Source organism: Balaenoptera musculus, chromosome 18, assembly GCF_009873245.2.
Source record: "Balaenoptera musculus isolate JJ_BM4_2016_0621 chromosome 18, mBalMus1.pri.v3, whole genome shotgun sequence".
NCBI lineage: Eukaryota > Metazoa > Chordata > Mammalia > Artiodactyla > Balaenopteridae > Balaenoptera > Balaenoptera musculus.
In genome coordinates, this window is record NC_045802.1 from 69,333,951 (window position 1) to 69,348,131 (window position 14,181).

At 42.1% G+C, this 14,181-nt stretch overlaps 1 protein-coding gene across 11 annotated transcripts in view; it reads right to left on the bottom strand.

The window, feature by feature from the left end:
* The window catches only part of GGACT (gamma-glutamylamine cyclotransferase), a 59,477-nt gene that overhangs the window by 28,622 nt on the left and 16,674 nt on the right, over positions 1 to 14,181 (bottom strand). For 2 of the 11 annotated variants that reach the window (XM_036831157.1, XM_036831151.1), the window contains exon 3: positions 9,784 to 9,895. The exons of the other annotated variants lie outside the window; for them this stretch is intronic. In XM_036831157.1, the coding sequence (XP_036687052.1) occupies positions 9,784 to 9,868 (85 nt within the window). In that variant the 5' untranslated portion in view covers positions 9,869 to 9,895. The remainder of the gene's footprint in view (positions 1 to 9,783; positions 9,896 to 14,181) is intronic. 11 annotated transcript variants of the gene reach the window in all.

Consider the following 14,181-nt stretch of genomic DNA (forward strand, 5'->3'; position numbering starts at 1 on the left):
CTCTCCTGGGCAGTTAGGAAAGACTGGAGGAAGTGACTACTACCCCAAATATGAAAACAGGAACACAAACTCTAAGGAACATGAAAAATCAAGGAAACGTGACATCACCAAAGGATCACAATAATTTCCCAGTAACCAAATCCAAATACATGGAGATCTACAATTTACTCAATAAAGAATGAAAAATAATTGTTCTGAGGAAACCTGAGCTACAAGAAAACCCAGAAAGGCAATTCAAAAAATTGAAATCAGGAAAACAATATGCATACAAGATGAGAAAATTAACAGAGAGACAGAAATTATAAAAAAGAACCAAAGAGAAATTCTGGAGCTGAAGAACTCGAAGAAAGAAATAAAAACTGCAACAGACAGTACCAACAGCAGAACAGACCACACAGAAGAAAGAATCTGTGAGTTAGATAGGAACTTTGAAATAACCCAGTGAGAGGAGAATAAAGAGGAAAGAATGAAAAACAGAGAAGAGAGCCTAGGTGAATTATGGGACACCATCAAAAGAACTGATATATGAATTACTGGAGTTCCAGAAAGAGAAGAGAGGGAGAAGGGGGTAGAAAACTTACTTAAAGAAATAATGGCTGAGAACTTCCCAAACCTGGGGAAAAAATCTGGACATCCACATTCATAAATATGTAGATCACCCCATTATTTCAATCCAAAATGATCTTCTCTAAGACACAATATATGAAACTGTCAAAAATCAAAGACAGGGGCTTCCCTGGTGGCGCAGTGGTTGAGAATCTGCCTGCCAGTGCAGGGGACATGGGTTCGAGCCCTGGTCTGGGAAGATCCCACATGCCACGGAGCAACTGGGCCCGTGAGCCACAATTACTGAGCCTGCGCGTCTGGAGCCTGTGCTCCGCAACAGGAGAGGCCGCGATGGTGAGAGGCCCGCGCACCGCGATGAAGTGTGGTCCCCACTTGCCGCAACTAGAGAAAGCCCTCGCACAGAAACGAAGACTCAACACAGTCATAAATAAATAAATAAATAAATAAAGAACGTGAATTTCTTTAAAAAAAAGAGGGATGAGAGGCAAAAAAAACGAAGACAAAGTGAAAATCCTAAAAGCAGCAAAAGAAAAGGAGATTGTAATCTATAAAGGAATACTCATTAAGCAAGCTATCAGTGTATTTCTCGTCAGAAACCTTACAGGCCAGGAGAGCATGGAATAATATATTCAAAGTGCTGAAAAGAAAAAAAACAAAAACCTGCCAATGAAGAATACCCTATCTGGCAAAACTATCCTTCAGAATTGAAGAGAGGACTTCGCTGGTGGCACAGTGGTTAAGAATCTGCCTGCCAATGCAGGGGACACAGGTTTGAGCCCTGGTCCGGGAAGATCCCACATGCCACGGAGCAGCTAAGCTCATGTGCCACAACTACTGAGCCTGTGCTCTAGAGCCTGCGAGCCACAACTACTGAGCCCGCATACCACAACTACTGAAGCCCGTGTGCCTAGAGCCCATGCTCCACAACAAGAAGCCACCGCAATGAGAAGCACACGCACTGCAACAAAGAGTAGCCCCCGCTCACTGCAACTAGAGAAAGCCCACACGCAGCAGCGAAGACCCAACGCAGCCTAAAATAAATAAATAAATAAATTCTTAAAAAAAAAAAAGAAATGTAGGGAAAATAAGGAATTATCCAGACAAACAGCCAAAAGCTGAGAGAATTCATCACTAGACCTGCCTTATTAGAAATGCTTTAGTTCTTCAAGCTGAAACGAACAGACTCTAATCAGTAGCATGAAAACACATGAAAATATACAATACACTGGTAAAAGTAAATACATAGCCAAATTTAGAACACTCTAATACTGTAATATGGTGTAACCACTTAACTGTGGTACAAAGGTTAAAGGGCAGAGTACTAATAGGCTGTTACATCTATAAGATGTTTTATGTGAGTCCCATGGTAACCACAAGCAAAAACCTATAGTAAATTCACAAAATATAAAGAGAAAGGAATTGGAGCATACCACCACAGAAAGGCAGCAAGAAAGGAAGAAAGAAACAAGGGAACTATAAAACATGCCAGAAAACAATAAGATGGCATTAGTAAGTGCTTACCTACCAACAATTACTTAAAATGTAGATTGCATTTTCCAATCAAAAGACATGGAGTGCCTGGATGGGATTAAAAAAAACGAGACCCAACTATATGCTGCCTACAAGAGATTCACTTCAGCTTTAAGGACACACATAAGCTCAAAGTGAAGGGATGGAAAAAGATATGCACCCAACATGGGAGCACTTAAATATGTTAAGCAAATAGGAACAGATCTGAATGGTGAAACAGACAAAACCACAATAGTAGGTGACTTCCATACCCTACTTTCATCAATGGATAGATCATGCAGACAGAAAATCAACAAGGAAGCACTGGACTTGAACCACAGATTCAACCAAATGTACCTAACAAACATTTATAGAACATTCCAACCAACAGTGGCAGAATATATGATCTTCTCAAGCACACATGGAACTTTCTTAAGGATAGATTATATGTTAGGTCATAAAACCAGTCTTAGCAAATTTAAGAAGACTGAAATCATAGCAAGTATCTCTTCTGACCACAGTGGTATGAAACTAGAAAGCAACAACAAGACAAAACCTGGAAAAATTTATAAATATGTGGAAATTAAGCAATACACTCTTGAACAACCATTAGTCAAAGAAGAAATCAAAAGAAAAAAATTTTAAATCTTCAAGCAAATGAAAATGGAAACAACACCAAAATCTATGGGATACTGCAAAAGCAGTTTTAAGTTTACAGTGATAAATACCTATAGTAACAACTAACTCTACACCTCAAGGAATGAGGAAAAGAAAAACAAATTAAGCCCAAAGTTGGAAGAAAAAAGGAATAACAAAGATCAGAGCAAAAATAAATAAAATAGAGACCAGAAAAATAATAGAACAACAAAAGTTAAAACCTGTTTTTCTAAAAGATAAAACTGACAAACCTTTAGCTGGACTAAGAAAAAAAGAGAGAAGACTCTAGTAAATAAAATGAAAAAGAAGACATTATAACTGATTCCACAGAAATACACAGGATCACAACAGACGTAAGAGTCCACTCTTCCCAAAGCTATGTGTAGATTCAATGGAATCCCTATCAAAATCCCAATGGCATTTTTCACAGAAATAGAAAAAAAAATCCTAAAACTTGTATGGAACCACAAAAGACCCCAAGTAGTCAAAGCAGTCCTGAGAAAGAAGAAGAAAACTGGAGGCATCACACTGCCTGATTTCAAACTATACTACAAAGCTACAGTAATTAAAACAGTATGGTGGTGGCATAAAAATAAGCACAAAGACGAATGGAACACAGTTGAGAGCCCAGAAATAAATCCCAGCATATATGGTCAAGTAATACTGACAGAGAGCCAAGAATACACAACTGGGAAAGGACAGTCTCTTCAATAAACGGTGTTAGGAAAACTGGATAATCACAAGCAGAAAAATAATATTGGACCCTTATCTTACACTACTCACAAAAATCAACTTGAAATGGATTAAAGACTTAAACGTAAGACCTGAAACTGTAAAACTCCTACAAGAAAACACAGGGAAAAAACTCCTTGATGCTGGTCTTGGCAACAATGTTTTAGATATGACACCAAAAGCACAAGCAACAAAAGCAAAAATCAGTTAAGTGGAACTACATCAAACTAACAAGCTTCTGTACAGCAAAAGAAACAGTCAACAGAATGAAAAGGCAACCTACGGAAGGGGAGAAAATATTTGCAAACTATATATCTGATAAGGGATTAATATTCAAAATATATAAAGAACTTATACAACTCAACAACAACAAAAATCCAATTTTTAAATGGGCAGAGGAACTGAATAGACATTTTTCCAAAGGCATACAGATGGTCAACAGGTACACGAAAAGGTGCTCAACATCACTAATCATCAGGGAAATGCAAATCAAAACCATAATGAGATATCACCTCACACCTGTTAGATTGGCTGTCATCAAGAAGAGATAACAAGTGAGGATGTGGAGAGAAGGGAACCCTTGTGCACTGTTGGTAGGAATGTACATTGGTTCAGCCACTATGGAAAACAATATGGAGCCTCCTGAAAAAGTCAAAAATAGAGCTACCATATGATCCAGTAATTCCACTTCTGGGTAAATATGCAAAGGAAGTGAAGACAGGATAGTGAAGAAATACCTGCACTCCCATGTTCATTGCAGCATTTTTCACAACAGCCAAGATATGGAAACAACCTAAGTGTCTGTCAACAGATGAACAGATAAAGAAGGTTTTGTGTGTGTGTGTGTGTGTGTGTGTGTGTGTGTGTGTGTGTGTGTGTGTGTGTATAATATTATTCAGCCATGAGAAAGACGAAATCCTGCCATTTGCAACAACATGCATGGACCTTAAGGACGTTATGCTAAGTGAAATAAGACAGAGAAAAGACAAATACTGTATGATCTTACTTATATGTGGAATTTTAAAAAGCCAACCTTGTAGAAACAGTGAGTAGAATGGTGGTTACCAGGGGCTGGGGGGTTGGGAGAAATGGGGAGATGTTGGTCAAAGGATATAAATGTCCAGTTGGAAGACAAATAAGTTCTGGAGATGTAACACACAGCATTGTGAATATAGTTAACAACACTGTATTATATACTTGAAAGTTGTTGAGAGAGTAGATCTTAAATGTTGTCACCACAAAAAAGAAATGTAATTAAGTGACACAATAAACGTGTTAGCTGACACTAAGATGGTAGTCATATTGCAATATATAAGTGTATCAGATCAACACATTATACCTTAAACTTATAAAATGTTATATGTCAATTCTATCTCAACAAAGCTGGAAAAAAATCAATGAAATATTCTTTTGGGGGTGATGAAAATGTACAATTAGGTAGTGCTGGTGGTTGCACAATCTTGTGAACATACTAAAAACCAATGAATTGTACACTTTGATATGGTGAATTTTATGGTATGTGATTTATATCTCAATAAAAATAACTGGTAAAAATAAATCAATGGAACAGAATAGAGTCCAGAGGTAGACCCACACTTGTATGGCCAATTGTTTCTGATAAAAGTGCCAAAGTAATTCAAGGTGAATGGACAGTCTTTGAAACAAATGGTGATGAAAAATAGGATACCCATATACAAAAAAAAAAAAAAGAACTACAACTCTTATCTCACACCATATAAATATACTTAAATAAACTCAAAATGTATCCGATTGCAAGAGCTAAAATTCTAGAAGAAAAACCTTTTATTAGGAAACAAAAAGTAAATAAAAAGAACACATGGATAAGCTGGACTTCATCAAAATCAGAAACGTCTGCTCTCAAAAGGTACCCATGATTACATGAAAAGGTAAACACAGACTGGGAGAAACTATCTGCAAAGCAAATACTACATATCTGATAAATGACTTGTATCCAGAATATACAAAGAACTCCTAAAACTCAGGAAGAAGCAAAACAACCCAATTAAAAATGGGCAAAAGATTTAAACAGACACTTTACCAACAATACATGAATCTCAAGTAAGCACCCGAAAAGATGCTCAACATCATCATTAGGGAAATGAAAATAAAAACCACAAAGTATACCATCATGCACCTACTAGAATGGGCAAAATTGAAAATACTGCTAATATCAAGTATTGGTGGCAAGGATGTAGGGTAACTGAAACTCTTATAACATGGCTTCTGGGAATGCAAAATGGTGCAGCAGCTTTAGAAAACAATCTTAAAAGTTAAACATATATTTACCATATAACCTAGCAATCTCACTCCTGGGAATACACCTGCCACAAATGATTTCATATATTCACATAAAGACCTATACCTGAATGTTTATAGCAGTTCTATTCATAATAGGCAATAGTTAGAAACAACCCAAATGTCCATAAACTTGAGAACCCATAGACAAATTGAGGGATGTAGGTATAATAATATGCATAAATCTCAAACGCATATGCTGAGTGAAAGAAGCCAGACACATAAGACCACATGCCATATGATTCCAATGACGTTCTGGAAAAAGCAAATCACAGCGACAGAAAACAGAGCTGCGGCTGCTGGGGGCTGGGCAGAGGGGAGAGAAAACTGACGCAAAGGGGCATGAGGTACTTTCTGGGTGGATGGAAATGTTCCGTATCTGATTATGGTGGTGATTCCATGAGTACATACATCTATAAACACTCATTGAAATTTTTAAAAATTCATTAAACTTGAAATATTAAATGGGTATATTTTATCACACGCAAATCAATAAAGCCTATCTATTTTTTTTAAAGGCCCATCAAACATCAGCATTTGAACAAAGTCCTTTTATCCACCATGATTTTACTTGCTTCTTGTAAAACGTTCGCACTCCATAAACTTTAGGCCTTTTCTTTGCCAAAGTGACTCACCCATTCCTCTCTGCTCCAATTTGAGTGAAGATGGCTGAGAAGCCTTTTCTCTTTTAGCTTCTACCCAGGGGAGCTTCACTGAAGTCCATTTCCAGAGACAATGTGAATCACCCTGGAGTCAAGTTCCAGCCTGTGTGGCATCGCACTTCCCAGCTGGGTGAAAACCCCTTCCTCAGTCAGGCCCTCAGGAAGAAAATGTCCCCAGGACATCAAGCAAGAACCTGCAAGTCCTGCTGACCATCGCCTGTCCCTACTGTTCTCCCCAAATGACCCTCCCAGTTAAAGACTCACATCCACCTCACCTGCCAGCATCACTTGACCCCGTTAGATCCCTTTGGCTTGCCTGCGTTTTTGGTTCTGTTTGTTATAGGCATTTCCATTTCACATAATAGATCTTTGTTTTGCTAGACTCCTGTCCAAGTTTTCTGTTTATGTTTAAGTGTGGTCCTGGGACTGAGTGTCCTAAAGTACAACCAAGTTATTTTCTAAAGAACCAGGAAATGTGATCTAGCAAGACTGATGTGTATGTGGAGAAATCTTTGATATCCAGAATATCTCCACGGCCCAGGCTGCACCCCTCCCCCATCTCCTCCAGGGCTCGGCAGCGTGGGGGTCATTTCATCCCAAGCACACGCCCCCAGACCCCATCAGTCACGCATGGTCTCATCTACCCAGTCCCAAGAAACAGTCCTCTCTTTCCTCCCTGACTTTCGACTCCACACTCATTGGTGAGCCCTTGGCTATACTCACCTATGTCTCATTAAACGTCAATATTCCCGGGACACTTTAATCTCTCAGTTTCAGTATTTCAAGTTATATTTCTCTTATTAACTCGCCATTGTTTATCTAAACTTCCTTGAACTCACCATTAATTATCTAAACTTCCGTGAACTCTGTTTTACTGGTTTTCATTTTCTCATACACGCAAAAGTTCCCTATTAGTTACAAACTGCCCCAGTGAGCTGCTTATTCCTGATTGTTATTAAGAGGTAAGACCCACCTCTTGCCTCATTGCTCCCATTTCTGACCCAGTTTAGAGCCTGTCTTGCCACTGAGGGCTCTTCTGAGACACGAGGCCTCTCTTTCCTGGTGATACGAACACCCGAACAATGTGATTTTGAAACGCGCACAGTGCGGGCCAAACATTCTCCACGTGGTCCTCTCTTGCTATTGTCAAAAGAAAAGCAAATCTGTGTGTCAACATCCCCTTACTTAGAAGAACTCGGCCACGGTGCTGCCCGGGGATGTTCTTCGCACCTCCACCTGGGGCCCCAGGTGGCAGAAGCGGTGCCAGGGGGGGACTGGCTTCGGGATCAGGCAGGCCTGGGCAGCGACGCTGGCAGATGACAGAACCTCTGGGCCTCTGTCATCTCCTTCTCTGCCCAATCGCTCAGCTGTAGTTCACGGAGAAGGGTGGCACCCCGAGACAGCACAGGAAAGCACCCAGCACGGAGCCTTCCACGTGCAGGCACCCAACAAATGGAGTTTGTCTTAGTCTGCTCGGGCTGCTACAACAAAATTACCACCAACGGAATGACTTATAAACCACAAACATTTATTTCTCACAGTTCTGGAGGCTGAGCAGTCTGAGAAGAAGGCACCAGCAGATTCAGTGTTCAGTGAGGGCCCACCTTCTGGTTCACAGAGGGCATCTTCTCACTGTGTCCTCAACCTGGCAGAAGGGGCCAGGGAGCTCCCTGGGGTCCCTTTATAAGGGCACTAATCCCATACATAAGGGCTCCAACCTCATGACATAATCACCTCCTTAAGGCCCAAGATCCAAATAACCATCACACTGGAGCTTAGGATTTCAACATATGAACCTTGGGGGGACACAAACATTCAGGCCACAGGTAGTAGAGTTATTCTGAATGACATAAACAACAAATAAAAAATTATCAGTTCTGCTCAAAAGACCACCCTCCAGAGTCTCCCTGCGCTGAGAAGACAGCGGAACCGGAGCCTCGCTGCCTGGGGCGTCCTCCAGGCCGTGCACGGCAGTGGACTTCAAAGGGACTGGGTCCGGGGCAGCCCCTGGGTGACCTCACTCGCCTCACGGGCAGCAAACTCCCATCCTGCCTGCCTCAAGGCTCGGCAACACGGTCAAACTAGCAGAAGTACGCAGAAGCGTTGCCACGTGGAGAGGAGCTAGAGTCTCCCAAGACAGACGGAAAGGACCCAAGGCCTGCTGGCTGTCACGTGAGCGAGCTCAGATGCCCCCAATTTAGCCCCCAGAGACCCCAGCTCCACCAGCCCGGGCCAGAGGCACCCAGTGAGGCGGCTCTCAGAGGCTCAGCCCCCAGCCGTGGGAGGGTGTCTGTTGTTTGCAGCCACTGATGCTGGGGTGATTTGTTCCGCGGCTACAGGTAACACACCCAAAGGGTCAAGCCCAAGGCTCTTCGTGCTGGCTCACCGTCCAGACCCGACTCTCCCCGCCTCATCCAGGCCGGGCCTCACACTGCCCTGGGGGTGCGACCTGTGCCCCCCTCTGCTCACGAGGCTGCCACTGCCTCCGGCCACTCCTCAGGCCTCAATGTGCAAAATCCCACTCAGCCTGCAAGGTTGCCAGGTCACCTCAAACACCCTCCCTTGGGGGCAGAACTGACCCCAGAACAGGCAGCCCCTTTGCCTTCGTCGCAGGGCCACCCAGGTCTGTCTCCCCATCTTCTAGGAGGCCCAGACACTCAGCCTTCAGCCCTCAGACAAGGGAAGGGGCGGGCGTCCAGGAGACGTTTGCTCAGAGAGCTGCCAACCTGACGCCCCTCCCGCCACGTGTTCATGTCCGTTTCCCACCAGGACCCCCTCATACACCCACGCCACAGCCCTCAACAGCAGGACATCAGCACAGGCACTTGACCACCTTCTCTCAGACCCCTTTCAAGTTCTGTCGCTTGTCCAATGATGTTCTTTATAGCGAAGGACCCCGTGCAGAATCCCAACTGTGTTCCTCGTCTTGTCCTTCAATCTCCTCCAAACTGAAACAATCCCTCAGTCTTTCTTTGACTTTGATTTTCATGCTTTTAATGATTTCAGGCCATCTGTTTCTGTTCCTCAACTTGTTTTTTTTCCGGCTTTGCCTCATGGTTAGATTCAGGTCACCCATCTTCAGCGGGAATCTTCTGGAAATGATGCTGTGTTCTTCTCACTGCCTACTGGATGGCACATGACTCCAATCTGTCCCGTCACTGATGACGTTCACTCCGGTCACCCAGAGAAAGTGGTGACTGCCAGGCCGCTCCCAGCTTCACGGTGAAGTTATTCTCCCCCAAGCCCCGCGTGACACGAGTTGATGAAAATTTCATAAGGAGATACTTTGAAACTATGTAAAAATCTCATTTACCATCAAACTTGCCAGTTGTTCACTTACGCATCTGTATCTGTATTCCCCTACGTGAGGAAATGCTGCACTGGGCCTCTCCAAGAGTTTGCTGAGTCCCCAAGAAAACCACCATCTACAAGGACAGTCGAGGACCCCCTCCCTGTGTGAAAACACCATGCAGGGAGCAGATCAAAGCTCCAGCCCCAAACACCACGGCGTTCAAGAGAGGTGGCAGCTCAGAGCAGCGAAAACGGTCCCGGCTCCCCACCAAGCCAAAGAGAGAAAGAGAAAAATAACCTCAGGAATGGGGGCACTGGACATGAGAGCCACTCTTTTGGAAGTCCTAGGGAGACTACAAAATCAGCTGGGAGGCCAGGCTGGTTGTGTTTCAGATTCAGATTCACCTGAATCTCTGCAAGGAAAACCCAAAGGGCTGTTTATTTAATGGGAAGACACTACAGAAGTTTCTCTACTTATAAATTAGGACAGCAGTGTAATTTCTTGATACTGTTCCCACATCCTTCGGATCACAGGTGTAGGTGTTACTCCGGGCAGCGGGGGAGCAGGGTGTAGGCTGAAGGACACATGCTTTTGAACTGGACGTGTTTCATTTCCAAGTCAGGTGAAACCCTGCTGCCTTTAGTGGTGTAACCTTGTTCAAGGTGGCTCATCCCTCTGAACCTCAGTTAACATCACCTAAAAAATGGGGATAGGGACTTCCCTGGTGGTGCGGTGGATAAGACTCTGCGCTCCCAATGCAGGGGGTCCGTGTTCAATCCCTGGTCAGGGAACTAGATCCCACATGCATGCTGCAACTAAGAGCTTGCATGCCGCAATTAAGGAGCCCACAAGCCGCAACTAAGGAGCCCACCTGCTGGAACTAAGACCCAGTGCAACCACATAAATAAATAAATATTTTTTAAAAAAGGGGATAATAATGCCCACCTCAAGGACTGACGTATGAGGATTATATGAGGTAATGTATATCAAAATTCTGGCACGTGGTGATTTTAGTAAGTACTGGTCCCCTTCTGAGAGAGGGTAAATTACAGAATTATTATAAGGACTAAACACTAGAATGTATCACAGATATATAAGTGCCTGGCACAGAGCTTGTGTCCAATAGACGTTAGTTCCTTTTTAACTTATCCATACAAAAAGCCATATCCTAGTTATCTAGTGCGGTTGAATGGTGTTCTTTATAATGAAGTTTGACCTTTTATACACAGAAAAGAAATTGTATAAATAAACCCTCTCTGCATTAGTAATATATAATTATAAAAATAATTATAATAATATTGTAATAGCTAAGAGGTGGAAGCCACCCAAGTGTCCATCAACAGATGAACAAATAAACAAAATGTGGTCTCTACGTTTGATATTCAGCCTTAAAAAGGAAAGGACTCCTGGCACATGCTACAACATGGGTGAACCTTGAGGACATTATACTAAGTGAAATAAGTGAATCACAAAAAGACATACTGTGTGATTCCACTTATACCAGGTACCCAGAGTCATCAAATACACAGAGACAAAGAAGAATGATGGTTGCCGAGGGCTGCAGAGAGAAAGGAATGGAGAGTTGTCGTTTAGTGGGTACAGAGTTGCAGTTTTGCAGGATGAAATAGTTCTGGAGATCTGTTGTACAACAATGTGACTACACTTAACACTACTGAACTGTACACTGAAAACGATGGTAAATTTTATGGGTTTTTTAACCACTATTAAATATAAGAAAATTAAGTTTTAAATGATGCACCTTGTAGGCGCTCATAATAACGCAGGGTCGTCATGCTGATTCATTATGGACCGTGCTGCAGATAGATCTGTGCAGCCTGCGGTCCAGAGCCAAATCCGTATTAAGTTTGAGGAGTTGCTCTGGAGTCTGCTTTCTTGAATAAATATCTCGGATTTTTTAAAATTCAGCTGGTAAAGGAAAAAGTGGAACTTGATATCTTTCACTAAATATTATTTGCCATTACTACTGGAGAATTTTAAGATGTTAAAATAGGAAGAAATTTTAGAAATTACATTTTAAAGTAGAATAAAGTGAAATCTAGACTTTAACCGAACTAAATTATTTGCCTAAGATCATAACTACAGGTAGAAATTATGAGAAGAGCTGGAAAGAGAAACCATCTCCTGGCTCCCTCTACAATCCACTTCTGTCAAGACAGCGGACTTTAGCTCTCCAGAATTCCTCACCTCTGAACTGCACTATTTAATACGCTGCCACCAGGGGGCAGCAGGTGTATTAGCCTGGTGTTCCAAACCCTGGACTTAAAGCCCCAATACATTTCCATTATGCCTTCCTCCAACCCTCCTCCAAAAAAAATATACCTAAGACTTAATGAATGTCAACAAGCATCAAATTTAAAGAACATCCATAACGACTCTTAAAACAAAGACTTGGGTCCAATGGAGGCAACATCCTTACTAATCCTTCAGTATTTTTGACTTATTCCAATCCTAATTGATGTAAGGGTCAATTCATATTAGTGTTTTTTTTTTTTTTTGGCTACGTTGGGTCTTCATTGCTGTGCGCGGGCTTTCTCTAGTTGTGGGGAGCAGGGGCTACTCTTCGTTACAGTGCGCAGGCTTCTCATTGCCGTGGCTTCTCTTGTTGCGGAGCACGGGCTCTAGGCGCACAGGCTTCAGTAGTTGCGGTGCACGGGGTCCATAGTTGTGGCGCACGGGCTTAGTTGCTCCGCGGCACGTGGGATCTTCCCGGACCAGGGATCAAACTCGTGTCCCTTGCATTGGCAGGCGGATTCTTAACCACTGTGCCACCAGAGAAGTCCCCATATGCTAGTTTTAAACCAAAAATGACTTAACCACAGAAACCCATGCCTTTTGTTTACATTTTGAACCGAATTTTCCTAGTATTTGGCCTCCAAGGCTTTAGACCACAGCAACCTCAAGCCCACCCGGCCACCTGTCCTCAATCTCCCTTCCTCTGTCAGGCTCGGCTTTTCTTTCTGATGCCCTATGTCACAAGGGAAGGTCTGTCAATAGGTCTAACCCTTCAGCAACTTTTCAGAAGCAAAAGCAGAGAGGTTCTAGTCACAAAGCAAAACCTATATGGACACCATTCTTCCAATTAGATGACAGTAATGTCCACTCTTTTTAAACGATAATACTACCCACTGGAAGCTCAAACCACAGCAGCTAATGGGTGAGACTTGACTTTAAAGACAGGCCCTCCCTCAGCAATGGCCTTGTCCACGCTGAGACCTCACAGTTTCACCTAATGCTAGCAGTGAGGTGACGACAACAGCAGGGACATACTGGTAGTTAGTCCAGGAGTCAACTCCACGCTTCCAAGCAACAGTGACCAGTGACCATGGTCCCTAAATCATCCAAAGGGAGATGTATGAGCTTTATTTCACAAATTTCAAGTGGTTTTCTTCCTTGAGCTCGACATGCTTTAATAAGGAAAAAGGGATTGAAACGCAAGCTTTTTCTACTGCCTCAGACATATGGAAGCAGTCCATTTTTAAACTACAACAGTGTTCACCACAGCTAAAAGGCATTCAAAGAAATTACTCTCTGCTTATGTCCATTTGCTCTCATGTCATTAACTATTCACCCATCAATGTAAGCCAGCACAAAACTGACGGGAAGAGCAATCACGACACTAACGGTAAAACAGGAAGGAGACACGCACAAGATACGTATGTACGCAGTGATACAATGGATCACCGCAAAATGGGTCATGTACCCAGACACTGTTCTGTAATCCTCTGCCGACTATGATGTGTCAACTGGTGAGAGTCAAGAAAGACCTTATCTATATAAAATAATCTGGTTTTAATTTACTTATTTTCCAATATAGAATATTTAACATATTTAAATGTAGAACATCACCAGAAAACCAAAAATATTTATAAGATATATAAAATAAATTTAATTCAGTAACTTATTCAATTTATTTAAAATATTTGAGCATTAATTACCCCTTCCTGCCATTGTCATCTGCACTTAGGAGGATACAGCAGATAAATTAATGAAAATTATTAATATTTCTACATCTCATGATGGTCTTAATAATTTATGAGCATTAAATGAGTTTTGAAAAGCATTCTTTTAGCCCTTATTTTTGAGAAGAATCACAACTGCTTTGAATTACTCTTTCTCCCTTGATTTGATTTTCTGTAAAGTTAGATGCAGATTATAAAAGCCTAATAAAAGCTGTGAGGGGAAATTAGTACATCTTCTAAATGAATAAAGAACAGTTAAGATGGCATTCTTGGGAGCATTTATAAAGAATAAGTCACTGGGGTTTTTTTTCTTGTCATTTTATTATAAACATTTCCAGCCCTTCTCAAAAGCAGAGCACAGTAAGCCCTTGTGTACTCACACAGCATCAGGATCCATGCACCATCCTGGCTTTGCCATACCTGTTCCATTTGCCCTCCTTTCTTTGTTTTTTGAGGTTTTTTTCGT